The following is a 24,121-nucleotide window of genomic DNA, read 5'->3' on the forward strand; positions in this document are numbered from 1 at the left end:
CAGCTTTCCAAATCACCTGGAGCCTCATTGCAAATGTCACACAAGCAGAGACAGCTATCACAGAGAGGCAGCTGCTGCAGTTCAGACTCCAAAAAATCTTCGTCCCCAGGATTTCATGCTTGAATCCTGTTTGGATTTTTTATTACTACTCTTTCTAAGGAGAGGTCACACCTAACACTCAAATGCTCACAAGAAGTGCATTTCCAAGCTGGTAATTAAGGCTTGAGCAATGCAGTCCTGGCTCACATTGCATGCAACTCTGCAGCTAAAAATCCCCACTTGGCACCGCTTTGGAATTTTGGAGAGAAATTTCCCATTTCCTCAGTGTCGGGGCAGTGCTGACATTCAGAGGCTTGCGGGCGCTGCAGGATTCTGTAGCAGCCCAGCTCCCAGCCCAGGCAGAGCACTGTAATTCAGGTTTCATTGATTCACTGTGCAGCAGGCACGGCAAGGTTATGGGAAACTTTGTGATGACCATCTGCCTTCCCCTGCGAAGGGTGCAGCGAGCGACGGCAACATTTCAAAGGAGGCAGCAGAGCAGGCAGGAATAAATCATGTTCTGCCGTATCTCGCATGAAACAGCAGATAACAGCTATTTTTTTACACTGATGTACAATAGGGCACCCAGCTCATATGTCAGCAGAATGGAGAGTAAGCTTTCAGATGGAATCGAGGAATCACAGACAGCACATTGCTGTGAGGATATTTTTTGTCTGTTCCCTTCTTTCTGGGGGCAAACTGTTTCCTATCTAAGCAAGGGTTTTGTCTTTGCTGCAGTTAGAGTGTGCAAACATGAACGTGGCACCACAGCACTTGGGAAAATTGGGCTTTTCTCTGATATGGCTCTTGGAGAATAATGGAATCATAGAACAGCTTGGATTGGAAGAGATCTTAAAAATTATCTCATTCCAAGCCCCCTGCTGTGGGCAGGGACACCTTCCACTAGTCCAGATTGGTCCAGACCTGTCCAGCCTGGTCTTGAACACGTCCAGGGTGGGGCAGCCACAGCTTTTCTGCAGTGGTTACAATCTTAGCAAGGAAAACAGAAGAAATATCGGGAAAAAGAGTCTTTTGTTCATCCCATTTTATGAATGACAACTGATGTGTAGGAAAAATGAGACCCAGTGCTGCCAACGTGACTTCCAGCACCTCCCAGAGTCCAAGACAGGGACCTACCTATTCTTGGAGTCCCATGGGAGCTTCAGGGGAGTTATTCACTGCCCTGTTCTCTGTTGTCCTCCAGGACCAACTTAGTGAAAGAACAAGGAATGAAGGGCTAAACTCCTGAACAAAGCCTAAGGTCTGGGAAAAAAAATTTGTCCCCAATGACTTGTATAAGTGATGCCTGAAGAGCCAGGCAGGTTTTGAATAAAATTCCACATAATTCTTCATGAAAAAAGGTGCTTTCTGCTCATAATTACTGTGTCCTTCCTGGTGTATGCCTATATATTACTATTTTTAATTTCATAACATAGTTTGATGTTTCAGGCTACACACCCCTTACACTTTTTGCCTACATCTGCTGCTACTCTCTGATACTATACCAGAATACTGTATATTACTAATATATACTATTAAAAATAAGTAATAGTAGCAGTTACTTGTTGTACATCATTTTATACCCATGTATCTCAGAGGATCTACAACAGAAGATACTAATTAACTTTAGCAAGGTCACTTGCATGTTTGGAATCTTGTCTCCGATTCCCAGGCTGTGTCTACGTGTCTTTCTCTTTGTTTTCTAATTTTTTAAAATGTCTGATGAAATCTTAACAGTGTCTGTTCTTCCAGATTCTGATGGCAGGTAATTCTCTCCAGATCTGAACATCTTTAAAGATGCAATGAAATATAGATCACCTGCTGAGACATGTAATATTTCATCTAAAACAGGGGGCAAGCAGAATTCTTTGCTTCAATGGACATTATTAAATTGTTTTTTGTGTTCTCCCTTTTGTTTTTCTAGTTGCCCCAAAGCCATTTGATATATTTAGCCTCTGAAAGGGAGGAGAATGAGAACTAAGATGATAGGCATGAACAGCTTCACCTTCCTTTTCCCCCAGCCTGATGGACTTTGCTACCTGTGTCTATGCAGACCTGACCTTGCTTGTGGTTTAAAATCCAGACTCCTTGTTCATTCAACAGTAAGATTCACTAATTGTGAATTGAAGGGTACAGGATAAACCCCTACCACGTTTCAGGCTGGAAACCTGTCTGTAAAGGATGGCAGGACCCTTAGTTTCCTAAGATGTGTAAGTGGCATGGGAAGTTTGACTTGCTCCAGAGCTGTGGGCTTCTTAGGTTAAAGGAAACCAGCTGCTCCTACTGAGCTAAATATCTTTTGCTAGTGATAATAGTAGTAGGCACAGATCCTCTCAGCATGTAGCCCAGAGGGACACTAGAAATACTCCCTCACCACTAAAATTACCTATGGCCTTTATTTTTTGTTTTTGTTTTCTTAATATTTTCAGTGTAGCTGCTGCATGTGTGGTTCTGTGTGGTCACTGCAGCCCTCAGCAAGGCCTTATCATCAGCTGGGATATTTCCTTTGTTCCATATCACATTAAGTTAGAAAGAAAGTAGGACTGTAGTCAGTGCAGCAAATGGTAGGGAGGGCCAGAAGTGGGACAGGGCCATTAGTGAGGGACAGGATTTAGTGGTCAGCCTGGCAGTGGTTGGACTCAGTGATTTTAAAGGTCTTTTCCAATGTAAGGTATTCTATAATCTATCTCTGCTCTGAATGGCATCAGGCTCCACTGGCTTTCCTCTCACAGAAAAAAGGGAGGGTGTGAGGTATTTTTGAGAGGGCATGGCTCCTGCCTTCTTAGCACCTGGCTCAGCAGAGTTTTGGCTGGCAAGGGCTTTAAAACTCTTTTCAGATCCCTTGTTGAGGAAAGGAGCCCTTGTTCCCTACTGCTTGATCACTCTTATTCAAGTACACCTACAGGACCTTAGGCAACAAATTTATTTCTATTTTTATTTTTCTTTAGCTGCTACCTCTCATCAGCTGGAGTGATAGATGATTATCAACCTATATTATAGAAACATTAGGATAAAGCATGCCACCCTGCTTGCATGTTATTTTATCTTAAAAGCTTAAACTGTTCAACAGAGGGCAACCAGGAATGTCTGCTGAAATGCATTGTGTGATAAACATCCTAATGAAATCAATGCAGTTGTTCCTCCCTCTGATAAGGACATTCCTACTCTACTGTAGGTCACAGAAAGTATTATGCTAAAAACCACAGAAGTTAGGATAAAATTGCTTTTCAGCCAGCTTTCAGTTTTCAAGCTAAAAAAAAAATTAAAAATTTAAATCCCATTTCATTTAAGGTTTAACATATTGGGCTGTTCCCTTCAACCTCACTGTAAAACTTTAGAGGAAGGTTTTTTCTCCTCAATCAAACTGATTTTTCTGTCCTTGTCCCCAGTAGTTATGCATGGAGACCTTGTACCAGTCGATCCCTGTTACACAGCCACCCATTACCAAACATTCTTGCAGCATTCCTTTCCAGAGCAAAGCACACAATGCTGATTCATGTCAGCATTTTCTCAAACATTTTTATGTAGCAGTTTTCCTGCCCTTGCAGCTGTGTAGGTGCTCCTGCACGGTTTGCTGTGCAGCTGTTCTGTATGGATGAAGGATGGAGGGAGCATCCAGAGCAGGTGGACACTGAGGGCAGCACATTTGAGGTAGAGCTGTACCTTGGCTGGCTGGGAACAGGGACAGAGTGATGGCCAAGGTGTCCCTTCACATAGCAAAAATGAATTGTATGAAAGTGGCCATGAGAAATTATCCAGGAAATAATTGTCTCTCTGCTGCAATAAAGAAGAGTTCAGTTATTTCCGGCTAGCAATGATGGAGCTCAGCTCACCAGCTGGCTGAGCAAATTTGGTTTATTGTGACTGTGAAGAGTCAGACACATCCAAAGGATGATCTGCTCCATCCTGAGGTACAGGTCAAAAGCAGATTTGTTCTCTGCAGCTGCCTTTCTCTCTCCACTTAACGCAGAGGCATGACATTACTTAAGACTTGACCTCAAATTTTATCATGCTAAAAACTGCCTGACCTGCCTTGTCATTCCTGGCTCACACCTGCCCCTTCACAGACACATCCTGCTGCTCAACAAACCCACAGCCCTTCAGCCCCTTCCCAGGGATGTCATAAACTTCTAGGGTGATTTTTAAGTGAGAGAAGTACACAGAGCACCCAAAAGGGAACCAGAACCCTCTGACACTTCTTTCTGATGACTCTGGGCCTGTGCCCCTATGCTTAACAGGTTTGGGTTTCTAGTTTTTGATAAAGAAACAAGAACAGATGAAAAGTGTTTCAAGACACTTACATAATGTAGTATTAATAGCAGAGAATAAGAGAAATGTCCCTAGAAGTAAATCAAATTATGGAAGAATTCACAAGGGTGCAGTAGCAAAGTGTGACTCCTCTTAGAGAACTCTTCTCTTCGGAGGAGCTTCTGGGAGTGCACTGGCTGTTTCTGAGTGGTGTTCCTCACTTTGTTCCTTCAATGCCACCCTGTCAGGTTTTCTGAGAATCAGCGTGGTCAGGGTTGGAAGGGACCTTTGAAGGTCACCTAGTCCAACCCCCTCCAATGAGCAGGAACATCTTCAGCTACATCAGGTTGCTCAGCCACATCCAACCTGGACATAGATGTTTCCAGGGGTGGGGCTGGACCATCTCTTTGGACAAGCTGTCCCTGTGTCCCACCACCTGCAGTGGGCATCTCTGTCAAGGTAAGGGAAAGACAGAAGGGAAGGAAAAAAGGGTCTGACTTCATCTTCTTCTTCCTCTCCACATCCCTCTGGAAGCAAGTACAAGATAAGCCCTCTCCCTCCTATACCAGCTTCACTTCTCTCCTAGACTCTATTTCATCTTTACATCCTTTGCAGCCCTCCTTCATTCTTTGTCCTATCCTCCAGCTCTTTGCTGCTCAACTGATCCCTTCACTCACAAGGTCAGATACCCATTCAGTCCATCTCAGATCCCCTCCCACTTCCTTTTAGAAAAGAGGAATAGATTAACTGCAGAGCTTTGTCCCCAGCTGTCCTGAGCAGCACCCGTGCACCCAAGGACACAGTGGTGTCCTCAGAGCTGATGAGCAATACCCACATGGGCTGTGATCACTCATCTCCCTAGGTGGGAAGGGTGCTGGGAGATGGGAGGGTCACAGACAGCACAAAGAGAACTGCAAGCACTGAGAGATAATTTTGGGGTACAGCTGGTCTCTCTGTCTTTTTCTTCTCTGCTCTCCATGGGGAGCAGGACACAGGCACAGCAGGGAAACAGCTTTGGCACAGACTGTTCAGGCAGGTGAGCTGGGGTCTGCACCCCAGCCCCATGAGATGGGTGCAGGGGTGAAGGGCACAGCTTTTTTTTTTTTTGATACCCAGCTGCCTGGAGGAAAGTGGGTGGCTTAGCACAGGTTGTTGTAGGTGACACAAGTTCACCTTCCACAGGAGATCCGTGTCAGCAGGACCTGTGAAGTCGTAGGTAACCCAGGCGTTTAAATCTACCAGGACAAGTATTAAAACACGACTGTCCTCTTGTTTTCAGCAGGCACAGAGCCCCTGCTCCCTCCTCACTCTTCATTGTCCTTGGAGTTTGTGCTCTGCCCTGCCCAGGATCACAAGCCCTCGAGGCAGCACCGTGGGGCCAGCCTCTGCTTTCCACAGCCTGTCTCTGCCAGCTGAGGAATCACAGAGGAAAGGGTATGGCTGCATCTGGCCCCCAAATCCTCCAGGATGAAGTACGATGGTAAAAGTAGCCAGTGCAGATCAGAACTTTTGCAAGGAGATACCAAGTGGGGGGAAATCCAAGCCCCTGTATTGCATGGTAGAGCTGTGACTCTCCACCTGTGCAAACTGGGAAAACATTTAAGCCTCTGCCAGTTGCTAAGTCATGAAAACTGCCTAGGTACAATTAAAAAAAGAGAAAAGTTTTTGTCTCTGTGGTCTTGCCCACAGTTACTCTTCATCCCAAAAGATTTTGTTTGTGCCAAGGAGAAACACAGGAATGAATCACTGACAGCAGTGCCTCGAGGGAATTGCATAAAACACCAATATTTGGATAGATACAGTTAAACACTCTCACTGACATGTGCAGGAATGCGTTTGAAGAATGCAATTACCATCTCTCGTGTTTGGCAGTCTCTATGAATCTACATCGTGAGTACCTTTAATCAATGAATACTCCGTATTGATTCTGATTTCCTCCACAGCTTAAGGGCAATATTAAAAATGTTCAAAGGAAAGGAAGAAAATCACAATGAGTGTTAAAAACATAAGAAGTGATTTTTCAGTGCAGACCAGTGGTACATCTAGCTCAATTTTCAGTCTCTGTCTATTTCTAAACTATGATGCACCAAGACAGTGTATTCTACAACACAGATGGAAGATGCCTTTGGGAGTCTCAGAGTATTGTTGATTTTCCAACTCTTCAACCAAAAAAAAAAAAAATTTAAATAAGCTGCTTGGAAGGATGAGGAAGAATGGAACTGTTCAGTTTTTTTAATAAATAAATCCTTCTCCTAAATGCAGTTGTTTGAATTATATTAGCAACAAAAAGTGAATTAATGAATTAAAGCTACTTTGTACCCCAGTGAAATTCAACAGTAGTGTTATCTCAAGAGGGTCATAGATTTCTCCAAAAGCAGTAAACAGGACAACATGCAACCAAAATTCCTTCTATCTCTGGAGAATTTTTAATCTTAAGATTTCTTGAGGTCCGTGGATATATAGGTTAAACAAGATCAGAATTATTAAATTAAAAAAGACAGCAGAATACACCAAAAATATAGAAAATCACCTTTCTTGTCTTCTTTCCCTATCAGCAGAAGAAAAAGACCTAAAACTCCTTGAAAAACTTATACTCCATGAGCCTGACCTAAAGAGATTTGTGTGGATGAGAGTGGGATCCAGTGACTGTCCTTAACAGGAGATTCTAAAGGGAAGACACAGGTTTTCACTGGAATATTTGTGGGCCCTCTTGCTTTGTGAGCATCCCACTGTGTGCCTCTTCTAATCGCTTTCCCTACACCACTTGAAGTCCAATACACAGAAGAAATAGGAAGGAAAACTGCCAGAAAGTGAAAGGGATTGGATTTGCCTGGTTTTATTACTTCATTTAAAGGAAATGTTAAAAAACAAACAGCAGAGAATAAAAAGTGAGCGGTAAAGCCGATCCACAGGAATCGTTTAAGCTCTTACAATCTGAAGTTTCAATAATGACACAGAAAAGGGTGCTTTTTTCTTTTTAAATTACGTTTTATGTTGGCAAATATCTCTTTAATTTTATCTGTCTCTGCTCATCCTGTTTTCTCCAGGGACCAGTAGCCAAAGTACTGAAGCACTGCAAAAAATGTTCTATCAAAGGCAGGAAGAAAAGTAGTAATTGAGAATCAGACAGAGCTAAGGGTGATGTGGCAAGATTTTGAGGCTAGAATGGTTTTGAGGTTAATTTACAGGTAACTGGATTAGCTAACCCCAGCCTTTGAATACAAGATGCTGCTGTGCTCTTATCCAAGTCCTAGCGGGGACTTCTACTCTCACAATGCTCAGTAGGATATAACAAGGCACTGCACAATGCAGGTACAGTTGAGGACACTTAACACTTGTAGTTGAAAATTCCTTTTTTCTGAGAGATAATTAATCAGTTTTCCCTCTTTTTTATTATTCTCAAATTTGGCATTGTGAAACAATTTCTCTACCGTGAAGCATCCCTCCCTTCTCTCCAGCACACACTGGTTTTTAATGAGTTTGGCCATTTGTTAGTTGGAGGGAGCCAAAAAAATGTCTAGTTTCAGACATTTTCCTTTTTTATTCTTTTTTATTTTTTTTCATGGTGCTGGACGAGGATCTGGGAAGGGGAAGTGGGAATGAGGCATTTAAGTAGGCCTGTGTTTATGCATGAAAATCTAACTAAACTGGGGTTCTGCTGACTCCCACCCAGGGCACCTTTGAATTCAGTATATTCATAAAGATTTTCGACACCCACATTTGAACATCAGCAGGTAGCTTTTATATTTGTAAATTCTGTCTCGCGGTCACCTTGTAATGTGTTCCTCTCATGGAAAAATCTTGTGTTCTTTGTAGCCCATAGAGATGAAGTGTTATCATGTGAGATTCTCTAACAAGTCTTCTTTAATTCATATCCCAGTTAAAGAAGTAAAGCCCATATCATCATGTGGAATTGCTCAAAAACATGTAGGTGTGGTGTCTGGGGACATGGTTTAGTGGTGGACTTGGCAGTGTTGGGTTGATTGTTGGACTGGATATTCTTTCCAACCTGAATGATTCTATCATTCTCCACTTTGTACTTCCCATTTCCTCTCATCACTGCAGAGCTCTTACACTGGAAGTTTACTAACACTACGAGGGTTGGATTTCTGTATTTTCTCACTCATACTCTGTGGGAGAGGGTCTTGTATTGTCTCAGCACAGGGCACATTGCAGTGATAAACAAGTGTTACACAACACGGTGAGACAACTGGGAAATTTTACATCCCAAACCCTTCACCTAGAGATTGCAGGGGGTGCCACTGAACAAGGTCTGCGTGCCTGGAAAATCACCTCAGTGCAGCCTCTGTGCTGTGGAGGACTGGCAAGATACAAACAAAGTCCAGCAGATGTTGAGCTCTCGGCTCAGACAATAATCACTGGTCACCAGCGAGGTTCTGGCAGGGCCCAGGACCCTGCTGTGAAAGGTGCTGTGCAAACACATAGCTGGAGAAGCTGCCCATGCTCCACAAATCTTCCCATTCTGGTTCTGGGCTTTCTTTAGTCACTGTATTTCTCAGTGTGAACTGGTGATACTGCCAAAGGAGAGATCCTTTTCCTCTCTGTCCTAAACTTGCATCTCCTCCCTGCCAAGTTGGGCAGCAGCTGCTCCTATGGTGTGTGGTGAAATGGATTGGAGAAATAATCCAGGTTTATGCAAACTGAGCAGGGGGAAAGGAAAATAAAAGGAAAAACAAAGATTTAATCCCCTCATCCCCTCCTTGCTGCCATCTGGCAGAAAGTTTCTTTTTCTCTGCTCAGACCCTTAGCCTGGTGGTAATGTCAGCTATGCCACACCTGAATGGCTCCAGCCTAAAGGTGGCTGTATTTCACAGCTGAGTATTTGTCCTTACTCTGGGTACACATTCCTGATTATCTTCAAGGATAGTTTCTGATTTGGATGTGCCTCTTCAGCCAGAACAAAGCTCAAAACATGAGAAGCCACAATTGAAGCTCTGAGGTCCTGAGTCAGGCTGCCTAACCAAGGCATCAGGTTGGAAATGTCAGGACTACTTCACTGCCTGCTACAGGAAAAGAGGAAAAGAGGGCACCTCTGGAGGGCAATTTTTATCTTAAATGGACTGAATCTCATTCTTAAGGATTTTAGTCCTCCTAAAGCCGACAATACCCTAAAGCCTAGTTTATGTACCTTCATAAAATGCTTGAAGTTAGGTTATATGTGCTCCAAGATGTATACGTTAATGTAGTGCTGCTGTTAAGAATGAGCTCAAGATACAAAGCAAGATAAATATTTAATTACTGTGTATTAGCACTTCTGGAGAAATGCAGAAATTCTCTGTAAATAATATTAGTAATAAAAAGCCATCTTTTAAACTTATTTAAGATGTTTCCTTGCAATACATCAAAGCTTTTCTCCCCAGATTTTACCATTACTATAATTCAATAGGTGTTAAAAAACAAAAAGGGTTTTTCAAAATCACCTGCTGTGCAAAGTGATTTTTCAATTTTATATTAGTATAGTCTATTTGGAAAGGTTTTGGTTCTGGCAGAACAGGAAAGATTGGACTTTTAATTCTAAAACAAAAATGTTGCAGATGGTGGGACCTTGTGGTATCTAGCCACCTTTGGATTTCAAGCAAATATTTAGGGAAAAATTCTGATAGAGTAAGCCAAAAAGTAATCAGATGGTAAAGCACTTCCAGATGATGGAATTTCAGCATTTGTCTTCTGAGCACTCTGCAAAATCTCTGTCTCCCTGCTGCAATAAACTGCCAATATCTGGCAATCTATTTTGGACGAGGATGGCATTTAATTCCAGTTCCTTCAGTGGGAGCTAATTCCTTATTCAGATTAATGTGTTTTAGTTCTTTTGCAACTGTCTAATAATAATTTCCAAAAAGAGTTTTTCAAAGCCCTGTCAGAAATTTGGAGTGAGAAAAAGTTGCAATGGACTTGAGAAGGAACCTGGATTTTCCCTGTGAAATTATTCTGGGAGGTTTTTTCTCATGTCAGTGCAAACACAGATTATTCCCTAGGATTTTTGAAAACCTTCATCTGGCATGAGCCTTTTCTGTAAAGATCTCCAGATTTAGCCTATCTTCATGCTTAGAGAAATTTCATGGAGCTTTTTTTTTTGGGTGATTTGAAATAAAAGTATAATGGCATTAATCTCACACAATTTTAACCATCTGAAAGGTTTAATCCATAACATGAATACTGTTTCTCTGGTCCATGATGTCTCTGAATGGTGAGTTTCTCTTGTCCTAATGTAGATATTTAGAAAAACTGAAATTAATTATTCCTGGATGTTCACCCTTCTATCCTCTGGTTGCACATTGGAATAGATGCTGAATAGAAAAGGGCTCATAATTAGAGGAAACAGAAATGCTGCTGACTCTCTGCATGAGCACCTAGAAATTTCTGCACCACAGACCCTCACTGGGAGGATCACCTGAAGACCAAATCAGGTCCCATCCACTGCAGCAAAGGCCCTGATGTTGTGGACAAAAAAAGAAGAAATGGCTTGACTCCACAGTTGCTTTCACAAGCATCACCAGCAATTTCCTAGACAATTGGTCTGTAATCATACTCAAGTTGGACAAGAAACAGAAGAATATGATCCAGCTGAATATTTCATAACTACCCTTTTCAGCTAAGTTTTAGGACCCTCTGCTACCACAAATTTTCCCTGGCACAACCAGAATACAATTAAGAAATAACAAAATTCAACAATTCAACAAGGGACAAAATGGAGCCAATTTGTGACATTAGATGTATCAGGATTTTTAAATTTGAAATGCTGGGCAACAATCAAACAATGCACAACATGGCAAAAGGACTTTTAAAAATCATCCAAATCCAAATCAAATCCCCCATCAAAAATCCACAGTCAGAACAGAACTCTGGAAGAAGACTTCTTTCATTCTAGAAAGATAACAAAAGGAACAAAGAAAGGCAACATTCCATCAAGGCTTCCATGACAATTTAGCATATGCTCTGCAGCCTCCAAAGCACTGCTCAAGCTCTACACAGGGAACTCTGTGTGTCCTGCTGAGTCTGATCTGCAGGAAGGTGAAGGAGGAAGGAGAACATTGAGTACTGAAATCCAGCACTTTGCAAGTACACACTTGCAAAGCAGTGTCAGAGTCAGAGGTAAAAGTAAGTGACCTTTTTCTGGAGGCTGCAAAACTCCAACTTCAACATCAACTTTTTTCTTTGACCTTGGTGATGTCATTTAAGAGCTGCACCTTCACTTTGAGATTGGCAGAACTCAGCTAACAGGAATCCCTTCCAAGGACCCTTCATTGCTCTTTGGGCACCAGAATGCAAACAAAGCTCTCCAGAAAATGGTATTATTTTCTGTTCAGTTTTCTAACTGCTCTGGATCTGTCTGTGTAAATTCTGTGACTCAGCTGCTGCTGACATGTCCTCCTTGCTTAATATTATCTGTGAACTTCACTCCTGTGCAATTCAATTCTGTTTCCTGATAATTAATAGAGATGTTAGATGAGACCAGACCTAACACAAATTCTCCAGATACCCTGCAAGATACCTTCCATAAACTTGTTACATTATCATTTATCATGATTCCTCGTTTACAATCTTTCAGCCAGTTTCCAACCCACATGGCTGATTTCCCATCCAAGCCAATCTGAATTAATTTCTCCATTAGTGTTTCCTCATAATCCTGCACAGGCCAGGGAATGGGTTAGAATGACCTTCTAAACCTTTTATGTGTTTGACCTCTTGATGTTACATGGAAAAGGCTCATAAAACTCCAACAGCTCTTTGAATTTCTCCAGCAGCACCACAGCCCTCCTTTATGATGGGAAAAATCAATGTAAAAAAGTCACAGCAGAATATGAATTTTGAATGCCTGGCCCTTCACCAAAACCACCATTCCACACCCCAAACTGCTCCTTGTACCAAAAAACATCTGGAATGTTGTCCTTTGTGTTCACTGTATCTTCAGCGAGGAGGTTGTGGGAAAAGCCAATTCAAATGGTTTAGGCATGAACCTGAGTTTTTTGAGCTTCATCCTGGGCTATTTCCTATCCTGGTTATCTTTTTTTTAGCTGCTCTAAAAGAACTGAAAACACATCCCATTCTGCCTTATTTTTCTTTGTTATTTTTACTACTTTAAAATGTAATTGGGTTTTCTGCAATGAAAGTATCAGAATAGAGCTAAAGGAGCTTTGTTCAAATCTGTTAAGCAGTGACAAATGATCTGATTTAACTTGCCTTTTGAGGTGAATGTTGTGATGAAAAGACCATGAATCTAAGGCAATTGCAGCATTTGGCATTTATATAAGACAAATTTCCCTTCAAGGATGCCCTCTTTCTCTCACTTCCAAAATTTTGAGGCAAGAAGATGGTAGAAGTTGTAAGGATATAAGGTTTATTCTTCTAGGAATGAAAAAACCCTCACCTTTTTCTATAAAATTAATTTTCCAAAACCAAAAATGAAATGCTTTATGATGGTAGGGGACCTCTTAAGCTTGTCAAGCTTGTGAAATTTATTTTTGGGTATATACCTAAAGCCTAATACTTGTGCTAATCTTGAAGCCTGGGGAAAGAAAAGAGTGGAGAGACATTTGTAAATCTTCAGAAATATTCACTTTTCTCTGCTGGTGTCCCAAATTTCTATGCCATTACAATGACAAATCTGTTGTGCACCAACTGGGTGACCAGTGTTTTCTACATGTAGTTGGGAAATTAGTTATGGACGGGAAAATTAAGGTTAGTTAACAAAGAACCACCACTGTTAGAATACTTATTACCACATATTCCAGCCACTCTTGAAGAAAAGCAGGTTTGTCATCTGGATGCAAAAGTCTACATGGTGAAAGATCATTTGGGGGATATTTTGTGTTTATCTGCAAATAAAACCTCACTCAAAGAGTCAAGAACATGAACAAAATGAACCGTGAATTTTAGGGGGAAAATCCACACGAATTTTTCCATGTTACATCAACTCATCCCTGAATTTGTTAATGTATTTGTTTAATGTATTAAAATTTGCACTAAGAAATCATTCTGGAAAATTATTAGGGAAAAGGTGATTTATATTTAAGTCACAGATTCTGTCAAAGAGATGGAATTGCATAGTGAAATACTGCTAACAGCATCTTTCTTCTTAATGAACCGCACAATTTTTTACAAACTAAACTGACTTGGAAAACTGGAAGCCAGGATCATTTGTCCCATCAATTCAGTGCCTTGGTCTTCAGTGTAAAACTGCATTAATGAGAGCCAGAGCACCCTCCTGGTGGGTAAATCTGTGTGCAGGGGCACTAGGCTCTCTTCAGTCAGCTGGGTGAGTTTATTTTGCTGCGATTTTCCTTCCCTAAAGTTTGAACATGGGAAAAAATTTCTCTTAAAGTGACTTGGTGTTTTTCCCCTCCTTTATTTTTTAATCTAAAGTATAATGTGAAAGAAAAATATGTTTTGAATAATTTTGAAAAACTACCTAAAATGAAGCATTTTAATGAAAAAAAAAAAAAAAAAAAGTGTGTGTGTGTGGGGGGGAACGTTTTATTAAGGACTTGTCAAAATGAAATTATGAGAACTTGACCTTATCCTTCCATTCTCCAAAATGAAATTAGGGGCAAGGTGGATGTTTCAAGAATTCATTTGGTTTCAAGAGTACTGTAACTTCAGAGAGAAAAAGATGCAGCTGAAGATTTTTTAGGCCAGCCAGGCCATGCATGATTTAGTTCAGGTAATTCAGCATTTAGAACAGAAGCAGCAAAACCCTCCACGGCCACCCCTGAATCGTAGCACCCTTTAGGAAGCTGTTGACACCTGTGCAAAAATGCACCACACATGTGATAAGAATAACCTCTCTCCATCAGGCTGACAACACTCCTGTAACACTGGAAACAATTACACCAAGTGAAAGAGAAGCAAGACCTTGTCTTACACAGGGGCAGCTTTTCTGTCATGATTCGGTGCCAGACTTGGGCACCAGGGTTAGGTGTCCCAGAGCTGCCCCTGTAGGTGGTGTTTATCCTACAATATTGTGAGAGGATACATGTCAGATGTTTGGGCTTCCCTCTGGAAGTATTTAATGGGGGCTCCCAGGTCTCCCACCATTAGCACAAGGAAATAACTGTGGCAGATTGCAGATGGATCTTTAATCCCCCTGGCATCCCCCTGCTTGCTCTGCATTGCACTAAGAGACTCAGTGGCATGTGCTGCCTTCAAAGGTATGGGGCAGGAAAGCAGGACTGCTCTTTGCCTTCTCAGATGCCCTCAGCACATACAAGCAGGCTTTAGGGCTTGTGTAATTTTTAAAGAAGAATTGTTCTACAAGACACCAAAATATTTGCCATCATATGTATGCAGGAAATGTTACACATGTGTAGTGCCAACTAATTTTTTAGTTATAGACCGTTATCAGACCAAAACATTCTGCAAATTAGCCAGCTAGTGACATGCCAGCCTCACAGCCCATGACCACCCAGCAGTCCCCTGGCTGTGATGCCAGTTTGCTGGCAAGTGTTGCCTGGAGGAGGGTGTGTTTGGTGGCAAAACATAAACCTGGGAAGAAAAGCTGATCTGGCCAACTCACAGCTGTGAAGGCTGTCTGGTGTCTTGCAGAGCTGCTGCTGGGCATGCAGGAATGCTGTCGTGTAGAAATTCCCTACCAATGTATGAGTGGTGCTAAGGAGAAAAAAAAAAAAATCACAAAATTTCATACCAGAGCTGCCACCAGAAAATTAATAGCCAGTTTTCCCTTGAGCAGATTCCATAGTAAATCTTTTTAGATAGAAATTTTCCTGCTGCCACCAGCTCACACTTGCTAGTGTCATCAAAGATCTCCAGCACTTCACCTTAAGCTCCTGCTCTCAAGTGTCCTGACCAGTGAAAAAGGGAGGCCAATTCACACCCAGTGAGTCCAGGGCTAGGGCAATGACATGTGCCACTGCATGTGGTCATCTCCGCCATGCTCAGGAGCTCCCTCACTGCTCTCTCTCTTTGTAAGATGCTTCACAGCCTCACTTCCAAAAGCTTCCTTTACTGCCTGTTCCCAACATGAGCACCTTGCCTCTTGGTAGGCAGGAAAAGAGAGAATAGGACAAATCCAGGGAGAAAATGAGATATGAAAGACTTCATAGCATGTTCCTCTGGCCTCTCATTGTCTTGCCTTCTCCTTTCCATCACACACAGTGTCTGCTTTCCTACATTGTTGAAGGCATTAATTTGTATTTAAAACTGTTTTACAGCTCAAGTCCCAGCCACATCTCACTGTTTACATTATGAAGGGGCACTGGATGTGGGGCCTGCATAAATTAAAAGCTTTCAATACCAGTATGAGATCCACAGTTTCCTCAACTCACTTCATTTCTCTTGGAAAACCAGTCAGTAGGTTTTTTACTCTGACCTCTGTAATAACCACTGCATAGAAGCTTTCTCTCAATGTCTGAAGAGGTTTAATACAGGTTTTGCCCTTAGATTACTGTTTTCCAAACACCTACCCCAGCCTTACCTGCATCCTTTGCCAAATAAGATATGGATGTAAATGCATACTCACATATGCATAAAGGATGTTAAATAATTTAAGAACTTCTCACTTCTACCATAGAATAGACATAAGGAGCTCCTTATATCCTCTCCTCTCCTCTCCTCTCCTCTCCTCTCCTCTCCTCTCCTCTCCTCTCCTCTCCTCTCCTCTCCTCTCCTCTCCTCTCCTCTCCTCTCCTCTCCTCTCCTCTCCTCTCCTCTCCTCTCCTCTCCTCTCCTCTCCTCTCCTCTCCTCTCCTCTCCTCTCCTCTCCTCTCCTCTCCTCTCCTCTCCTCTCCTCTCCTCTCCTCTCCTCTCCTCTCCTCTCCTCTCCTCTCCTCTCCTCTCCTCTCCTCTCCTCTCCTCTCCCTTTCTCTGGGAATATGTCATGTCTTCTTTACTAATGCTAATCAATTTTATTCCCCTGCCTCGCTAGCTGGTACCTGAATTTGTTTTAATTCTTGTTACAGATACCAAGAATACCCATCTGTAGTAAATCTGAAGACAGAAGTTCAGAGCCCTCCAAAAGCTCACACAGCCAGCACAGTAAGGGGCTACAAAGACATTTTGGGAAAACACAGGGGTGACTGCTCCAAGAAAATACCCTGTGATTGTAGAAACATTGGCAAACATTAACCAAATATTTAGTAAAGGAACTAAATGTTTTTTTATGTCCACAGAGGACTATTGTTTTTAGGAAAATGGCAAAGTTCTGCTAGGCTTTCTTCCTTTGGCAAGCAGATGCCATCCATCCCAGATCCACAGGGATGAGCCATTATTACCAGCAGAAGGGGTTTGTAATTGCATCTTGCTCCTCTTTCCTCCTAAACAACCTTCCAATTGCTTCTTTATTATTATTCACATCAAGGCCTGGCACTGCACAAAAGGCCATGTCCCCCTGCAAATGCTGACAAAACTAAAAAGTGGAATAGCTGGGAGGGAAAGGCACAAAGCAGACAACCAAGGTCATCCAAAAGGTCAGTGGAGAATATTTTCTTTGCAGTCTTCTACATGGCCAGAGCTCTCAGCTGCTGGATGGGAAGGAATGAGTCTCACCCCAAAGAACTGGTTCTCTACACCCCTGCTCAGCTGAAGGTGAGATGTCCCTCAGAGATTGCCAAGGAGTGTTACATTCTGAACAGAAGAATGGCAATTCAAAAAGAACACCCAAACACTTGTTCTTGCTTTGCTAAGTCTCTGCTGCCTTGCTGCTGTTTGTTTACCTTGGAATAGCTTATCCTGGTACGTGTTAACCCAGTTTCATATTCCCGATGCAATCAGGGCTCATAGTCTGGCCTTGCTTTTACAGAGGAGAGTTATCTTAATGCTTGGTCTATCAAAGACAAGGAAGAGACCTTTCCTGATGAACTAAGCAAAGTAAGGAGTGGAGAATTCTCCTAAAAATTAAAGGAAACACCTGATTTCTTACCCAAACTGTGCAGACCAGCTGTCTGATCACATCCCCAAAAGCTGATATCTGCAAAGACATCTCCCAGCAAAGGCACAGCTCCACCTGCCCACCCAGGTGAGGAAGGTCAGGAGCCCTCCCCAGTGCTGCTGGACAGTATGGAAACACAGTTGGAAGAGCGAAAATGTGTTTTTCCCCCCAAATTATTTTCCCAATCTGTGAGCCAGAAGATGCTCCTAGGCTTCAAACATTTTCCACTTGCTTTCATGCTTCTGAGCAGCTATTCTGAGCTCAGCCTGCCCAATCCTGTCTTCCTCTGTGAGGCTGAGATGAAAATGATCTGTGGCCTCCAGCCTCCCTTTTCTGATTTCTCCCTGCACCTTTTATTATTTTGCTTTGACTTAGTAGCTTTTTTCCAGCCATAGAGAACTTCACAGAATCCTGAGCCACATGCTTGGATTGGGACAGGTGGTATCACAAATAGGTACAGAGCCACACTGCCTCTAAGGAAATATCTGCTCATTGGAGTTAGGGCAGTCTTACACTCTAACTGATTTTACTGAGGGGATAATCAGTTTGTGTATATTCTTGGTGCATAGATGCCTACTCTGATGTAGGTGAGCTCTGCTTTCATATCTTTGTCCCATAGAGGGGTCCCCCCTCAGGGACATCTGAGGAGGGACTAATCTTAGAGCAGTCAGAAAGACTCCACAAATGCAAATGGAGCAAGACTCATTTAAAGTACAGCTGCTAATGTGAGAAAAATTGAGAATCTGGCCAGTAGCAAAACTGCAATTAGAAGTTTCAGGATGTTAAATGAATGCAAGGAACGCTTCAGCTTAAGCAAGAGCAGATTCAATATCCAGCTGATGTGTTTATCACAAATGTGGTAATAGAGATTTCTGGTTTATTGGCTGCTATTTCGCCTAGTGTTCATAAATGTCTGATACTTAATTAATTGAAGGCAGTATTACAGGAACCAATCTGCTGACAAAGGTTTCTTTAAACTAGCAGTTGTCATATTTATTTTGATCTCAGACACGCAAGTTCTCAGTTATTATATTTTCTCAGACAAACTAGCAAATAAACATAAAAAGAAACTAAGAAACAGTAAAGATGAAATACCTGAATGTTTTTATGCTTTTATCTCCCCTTCCATATAAACACTGTCTTCAGAAATAACTTTCATTATTTTTGGGGGGTTGTTTGTTTGTTTTGGTTTTTGTTTTGTTTTGTTTTGTTTTGGTTTTTTTTTTTTTTTTTTTTTGTTGTTGTTTGTTTGTTTGTTTGTTTGTTTGTTTTCTTCTTCCTGGAATAGGACAGCAAATTTTCTGTGGTTATAGGCGAATCTGGGTCAAAAAGCAATCTCTTCCCTTGTATTTCATGGTACACAAGAAGTAATCCTCATGGAATCAATAATTCTGTTTATAACAACAAATAAACTGTGCCTCAGACCACATTCTGGCCCTGGAGGCAGGGGCACAGTGTGCTCATTTCTAAGAACACCACACACCATTATCAGCAGGGTGGAGTGGATTTACCAACCCAGAGTGGGCTCTTTCCCACATTGTCTCTCAAGTCATGCCCAGTCAGTGTTCTGGAAGCCTCAACTGACAAAAACAATGCTGATATTTGCCAAAACTTGAGATTTAACAATTTGATGACTGACAGTGAGTGCTCAGTGTAGATTTGCCCAGTCTGTGCAAGTTAGGACACAGTCCAGACCCCAATCATGAGAACATCATTTTTGTGTCCTGAACTGAGGAAAGCATGAACAATGTTTCTCCAAGAAGTATCTCAAAAGTTTTAACCAAGACTTCATATATCCAGCTTTGTTTTCCTGCTCTGCCACAGTCTATCTGTGTGACCTTGGGCAAGTCACTCTCTGGCTGGGCTGCAGACTGCAGTGAACAGGCTACAGTGTCCCCAGAGCAACGGGAGCTGGCATTTTCCTTCAGCCTGGTTCACCTGCACTTGCCTACTCTGACCCCTGAGTACCCAGAGTGGATTTTAAACCCATCTAAGACATTTGAAAGCACCCTGCAGTCTGTGCTCTGAATGTGAGTGCTGTGTCTTTGCTCCTTCCCTGGTGAATGGAGAGACCAAGTTCCCGACTTACAGAGGGATAGTAAAAGTAGAAGTATTTAGGGCTATAAGTTCTTCCAACACTAGAGCAAGTAACAGTTAAACAATTATCCTTCATATCCAGATTTCCTCAGGAAAAGCCGAGCAGTTTCATCAGATTTTGCAGGCTGGTAACAGCTGCTTCAAAACCGGAGCAGTTTGCTGAAACCTGCTTGAGTGGTTCCCACAAAGTTCCTGTGGGAAACCTGCCAAGACCTCACCCCCTGCCAGCCTTCAGCCAGCCTCACCTGAGAGGTTTGAACTGATTTGGCCTCCATCAGGACATGAACAGAGAGACAAAGTGAGACCTTCTCGCAAGGGTTGAGGGAAATAAAAAACTACAAGATTTCTTTTTTGCAGCTCCCAGATGGGGCAGGAGTGGAACAGCTCAAAGCTGTCATTGTCATTCCCAGACCAGCACAGTCTGACACTGACCCACATCAGCTGTAAACTAAACACACATGGGGCAACTTCATTGTATGTAAATCCCCCTATTGCTTTTAGAATAATTTTTTTTCAATCTGAGGGCATTATTAAAAGAACAAAACAGAGCAAAACCTACCAGTATTAACCAAGCAACATGACCTTTGGGAAAATGAGGCAACCTAGAAAATCCTGGTGGATCCTAATGGTGCAGGAAAGTTTAGCTGAGAGGAATCCCAGGGGCATGGACTAGTGAATGTGATGAACACTGGCCCATACTGAATAAGACGAGGCAGATTTTCCCTCTTGTTTGCAGTCCCATGAGGTTTAGCCACAACTTTTCCTTAATGTCACAACTCGAGTATGAAGAAACATAAAACCTCACAGATACAGTCACAGGAGTTGTTTCTCTTTGCTGAATATCCAGAAACTCATTTACCTGAGTGGGTGCAGCATCCAAGATGTTTCTGGTTAAACACTATGAGACACCTCAAAACAAGAAATATAGGCCTGAGTTTCCACAGCCTTTGCTCAGAGGTGCAAAGAGAGGGAGGTCAGTAAACAGCCCAAGAGCCCACATTAAAACAAGATTTTTCCCATGGTTTGAAGGAGATCACGAGATGTCACCCGCAACTTCCTAACTCTTGGTAGATGGGACAACAGAAATGACAGAGATAAACTAGTGAATTAATTTATACAAAACAGTAATTTAATCCCAGCAGCTGGAGCCAAAGAGACCAGAGGAAGTGAGTCTCTGCAGACACACCATTGCTGAGGACCAGCCCAGGTTCAGGGCTGATCACAACTCCATAATAGAGTCCTTGCCCTATAAGAAGAAGGAAAATTTACTTTTTCTCAGTAAAAGCAGGAACTCTCCCTACCCACAGAAATGTGTTGTAATTGCTGGCTTTTCTCTGGAGTGCCGTCACAGGCTTTGGCGGCTTTACCTTTTTTCACTGGGAAGAGGACAGAAAGCTCCCTGCTCTGTCCAGCTTTAAACTGAGTTACTTAAGGGCATTTATTTCCTCATCCAGAAGATTAAACACAACTCCTTGGAGGATTGAAGGTGCGGGATGGTGTTCAGCAGGCTCAGTTAGACTTCTGTGTTTTGGAAAAGCCTTTCTCTCTATGTGAGTTATCTGGCAATCCAATAAGCAGCTAATCCAGACCACATTATCTTTTCCTTTGCCTTTATCTTTAAAAAAAGGAGGAGCTGTAGACAATCTTCTAATGGAAAAAACCACATTGCAAGTGACTGCATCCTAGTTTTGATAAGATCAGTTTGGGTTTGTCTAGAGAAGAAAATTAACCTGGACTGAGAGAGCAGGGTCACTATTTCTATAAAAAGCTGGTTTATAACACTATTAGTCCAGATTATCAGTGTTCTCCACTGAATTACCTTAATTTTAATTCTAAAAACAAGCAAAATGTAAAGGATACGCTTTAATTCTGCAATAGCGGAATTGTCTGTGCAGTACAATAGAAGATAAAATTTGTTCAGAGATATTTAATCCAGAATAACTTGTTTTGCTGTGCCCTCTTTGCACTCAGGACTTTCCAGCAGTAGCAAGGACACCTTTTCATTTCCCCACACTCAACTCAGGCAGCCACAACTCTGTACAAAGCAATTACTGTAACATCTACAGCCACGGGACCAAATCCAAGCCGTTCCACCTGGCACTTTTACTGAAGAAGAAAAGACAATAAAATAAAATCAATCTATGTCTCTGCTTCAGATTTTTGCAACAGGGATCTTTTTCTGGTAAATGTACAGTAAGAAACAAATGATAAGTTCGGGATCTTAGTGCTGACACTTGGAGGAGCATTCCTTACCCTCAAAGAACTCTGATAAAGGGGGAGAGGAGCCCCAGAGATCTTTGGTTTACAAGAAGGAGCATATCCTCTCCCCTATGACCTGAGCCATGAGTAAATAGTGTTTTAGGCAGTTTGTTACACTCTGTTAAAAAAATCCTGCCTCTGGTTGGATGCCCAGGGGAGCATGCAGATATACTGTAAACCACAAAAACTTCTTTCATGAGCTACCTGCAAACTTTGTACCTTATTTACTCACAGAAGGTTAGTCCTGGTGAGCGGAATTGCTCCAGATGGGAGGGAAAGCAGATGGGTGCTTGTGTGCCAGGGAAAGAGTCCTGAGATAATTTGTGCTGAATTATTTATTCTTTTAATTGGGAGGATTGAAACTTCTTTCACCTTTTACCTTGTTTCAACTTTGCTGGAAGCCTCCAGCTGGTGGGATCCATCCCAAAACTCCAGCCCATCCATCAGCGACAGAGTTAATAATTTTTACACTGAGAGAAAAAAAAAAAAAAAAAAAAAACAAAAAAAACCCCAACACCAACCCACTTCCCTTCACCTTCTTTGCATGCAGCCAAAGAAGGCAGGACACCTGAAATTGCTTCTGGCCAAAACCTCCTGCTGCTCCTACAGCACTGGCAGGGGCAGGGCGATACAGGACTTCACTGTGCCTTTGAGGAAAGCTTTTTCTGGCCACATTAAAGACAAATTATCCCACCACAGCAGTGAAGCTGGAAAAGGTGATAGTGCAAACCAGCTTTCAACCCCCCACCGACCTCCTGTCCCATTCCCCCCCACGTATTGAACCTTCAAGGCATTGCAAGGTCTCCGGTGCTCAGGCTCTTCACCGCTCCCTTCTTCTCCTGCTCCGGCAGCTTCCAGTCCCCCGCCCTCCCTCACCCAGAATAAAAGCAAGGCACCGGCTTCAGCTGCTTCACGAGGAAAGCCCAGATCACACACATTTCGATAGAGAGAGATAGATATGATTATATTTCTCTTTGCTGTTTAGGACAAGAAATGAAGTGCTGCCTCTTTAATTGGCAAAAGCATGCAGTAAGAGCATACCTTTAATTTAGTGTTGGGATAGCTCACTTGCACCCTGGCTGTTGTCTTATTGGAGAGGGCAGCCTGCCTCAGATCCTCTAGCACTGAAATAATATCATCCAGCACGCATTTCTTATCCTGATTTCTCAACACACACAGATGGGAAAAAGTATAATTATAGCCTTTGTAGTTCACCTTCATTTCCAGCACGGCTCGGTGGATCTGCAGGATCACATCAGCCTGATGCAAAATATTGCCTCCGGGTTTGGAGAGGAGAATCACCCTGCCATACCTCCCTGGGGTGTGCAAGTCCGAATACAGCTGGCTTTTGGATTGATCGAGGGAGAAAAGGCTGCTGGCTAAGCTCCTCTCGATCTTGGCCAGGCTGTGGCTGGGGGCTACCAGGCTCTCCAGGTCAGTGTCAGGCTGGAAGCGGTTGAGCAGGCTGAAGCCGAAGATGATGGTCAGGACTGCGGGCACAGTGAGGAAAAACACCGGATGCCTGCTCACGAATAAGCCCAGCTTGTAGAAAAACGACTGGAGCCCTCTGTGTATCACCTGCCGCAGCATCCTCCACCAGATCCAGCCTGCAGATGCTCCTGGCCGTCTTAGAAAGCACATGTGACATGTGTAGCTCCTTACCCCTTCCTGCCAGTTTCCCTTTCTCTCTCCCTCTCTCTCTACTACTCCTTTAAAAGACTGCAGCAAGTTGCAGCAAGACAGCCAAATATTGATCAATGGGGTGTGTGTGTGCGTGCGGGTGTGTGTGTGTGCCGGAGATGGAAGGGACCGGGCAGGGGAGGGGGGGTGGGGGGGTGTTCTTGCCTTTTTTTCCCTCATTCTCTCCTTTTTTTTTTTTTTTTTTTTTCCTCCTGCTCTCCTCCCTCCCCTCAAGCCAGGCAGCATCGCCACCCCCCTTCCCCTCCCTCTCCTCCGTCCCCTCCCGCCCGGTGCCCCCCTTTTCCCCGGCGATGCTGGGGCGTTGCGCCGGGAGCGCTGCCGGCTCCGCAGTGCCCGCTCCGCTCCGCGCCCCGCGCAGCCCCGCGCAGCCCCGCTGCTCCGGGAGGTGCCGCGGCGTTCCCCCTCCGCCCCTTCGCACACACACACACACACACACACACAAGGAATTCGCCGGGGCCGGAGGATGATGCTGCATTTTAACGTCCCCCGACCCCTCCGTGCCCCTCCCTCGCTCCCCCTCCCCATCCCGCTGGTTGCCGGAGGAGGGAGAGCTCGGCTCGGAGACTTGGCGATCCGCTTTCCCACAGCAGCAGCAGCAGCCACCGAGCTCCACTCTGGTCCCGCGGTCCCACGGCTGCAGCATCCCCACGCCGCACCGAGCTCCTCTCTCCATCCCGCGGTCCCGCGGCTGCTGCATCTCCTGGCCTCGCTCCGCTCTCATCCCGCTGTCCCACCGCATCCCCCCCGCACTCGGCTCTGCCCCATCCTCGCTGTGGCTCTCGAGGGGCGGGGGACACGCTACCCAGGGTACACACTGCTCCAGGTAAAGCCCCCAGCCCAAATTTCCCCATTCCCCCATTTGTTGACCGGGGT

At 43.4% G+C, this 24,121-nt stretch overlaps 1 protein-coding gene across 3 annotated transcripts in view; it reads right to left on the minus strand.

Annotated features, from left to right (window-relative positions):
• The window catches only part of PTCHD4 (patched domain containing 4), an 81,381-nt gene extending 57,803 nt beyond the window's left edge, over window positions 1–23,578 (minus strand). The window contains exons 1-2 of one of the 3 annotated variants that reach the window (XM_066314295.1): window positions 23,568–23,578; window positions 22,589–23,138 (exon numbers count right to left, since the gene is read on the minus strand). In XM_066314295.1, the coding sequence (XP_066170392.1) occupies window positions 22,589–23,137 (549 nt within the window). In that variant the 5' untranslated portion in view covers window position 23,138; window positions 23,568–23,578. Of the gene's footprint in view, window positions 1–22,588; window positions 23,235–23,567 lie in introns of those variants that run through there. The other 2 variants (XM_066314294.1, XM_066314293.1) reach the window with 2 other exon arrangements.
• Between the last annotated feature and the right edge of the window lie 543 nt (window positions 23,579–24,121).

Source organism: Sylvia atricapilla, chromosome 3 (genome assembly GCF_009819655.1).
Source record: "Sylvia atricapilla isolate bSylAtr1 chromosome 3, bSylAtr1.pri, whole genome shotgun sequence".
NCBI classification, from domain to species: Eukaryota; Metazoa; Chordata; class Aves; order Passeriformes; family Sylviidae; genus Sylvia; species Sylvia atricapilla.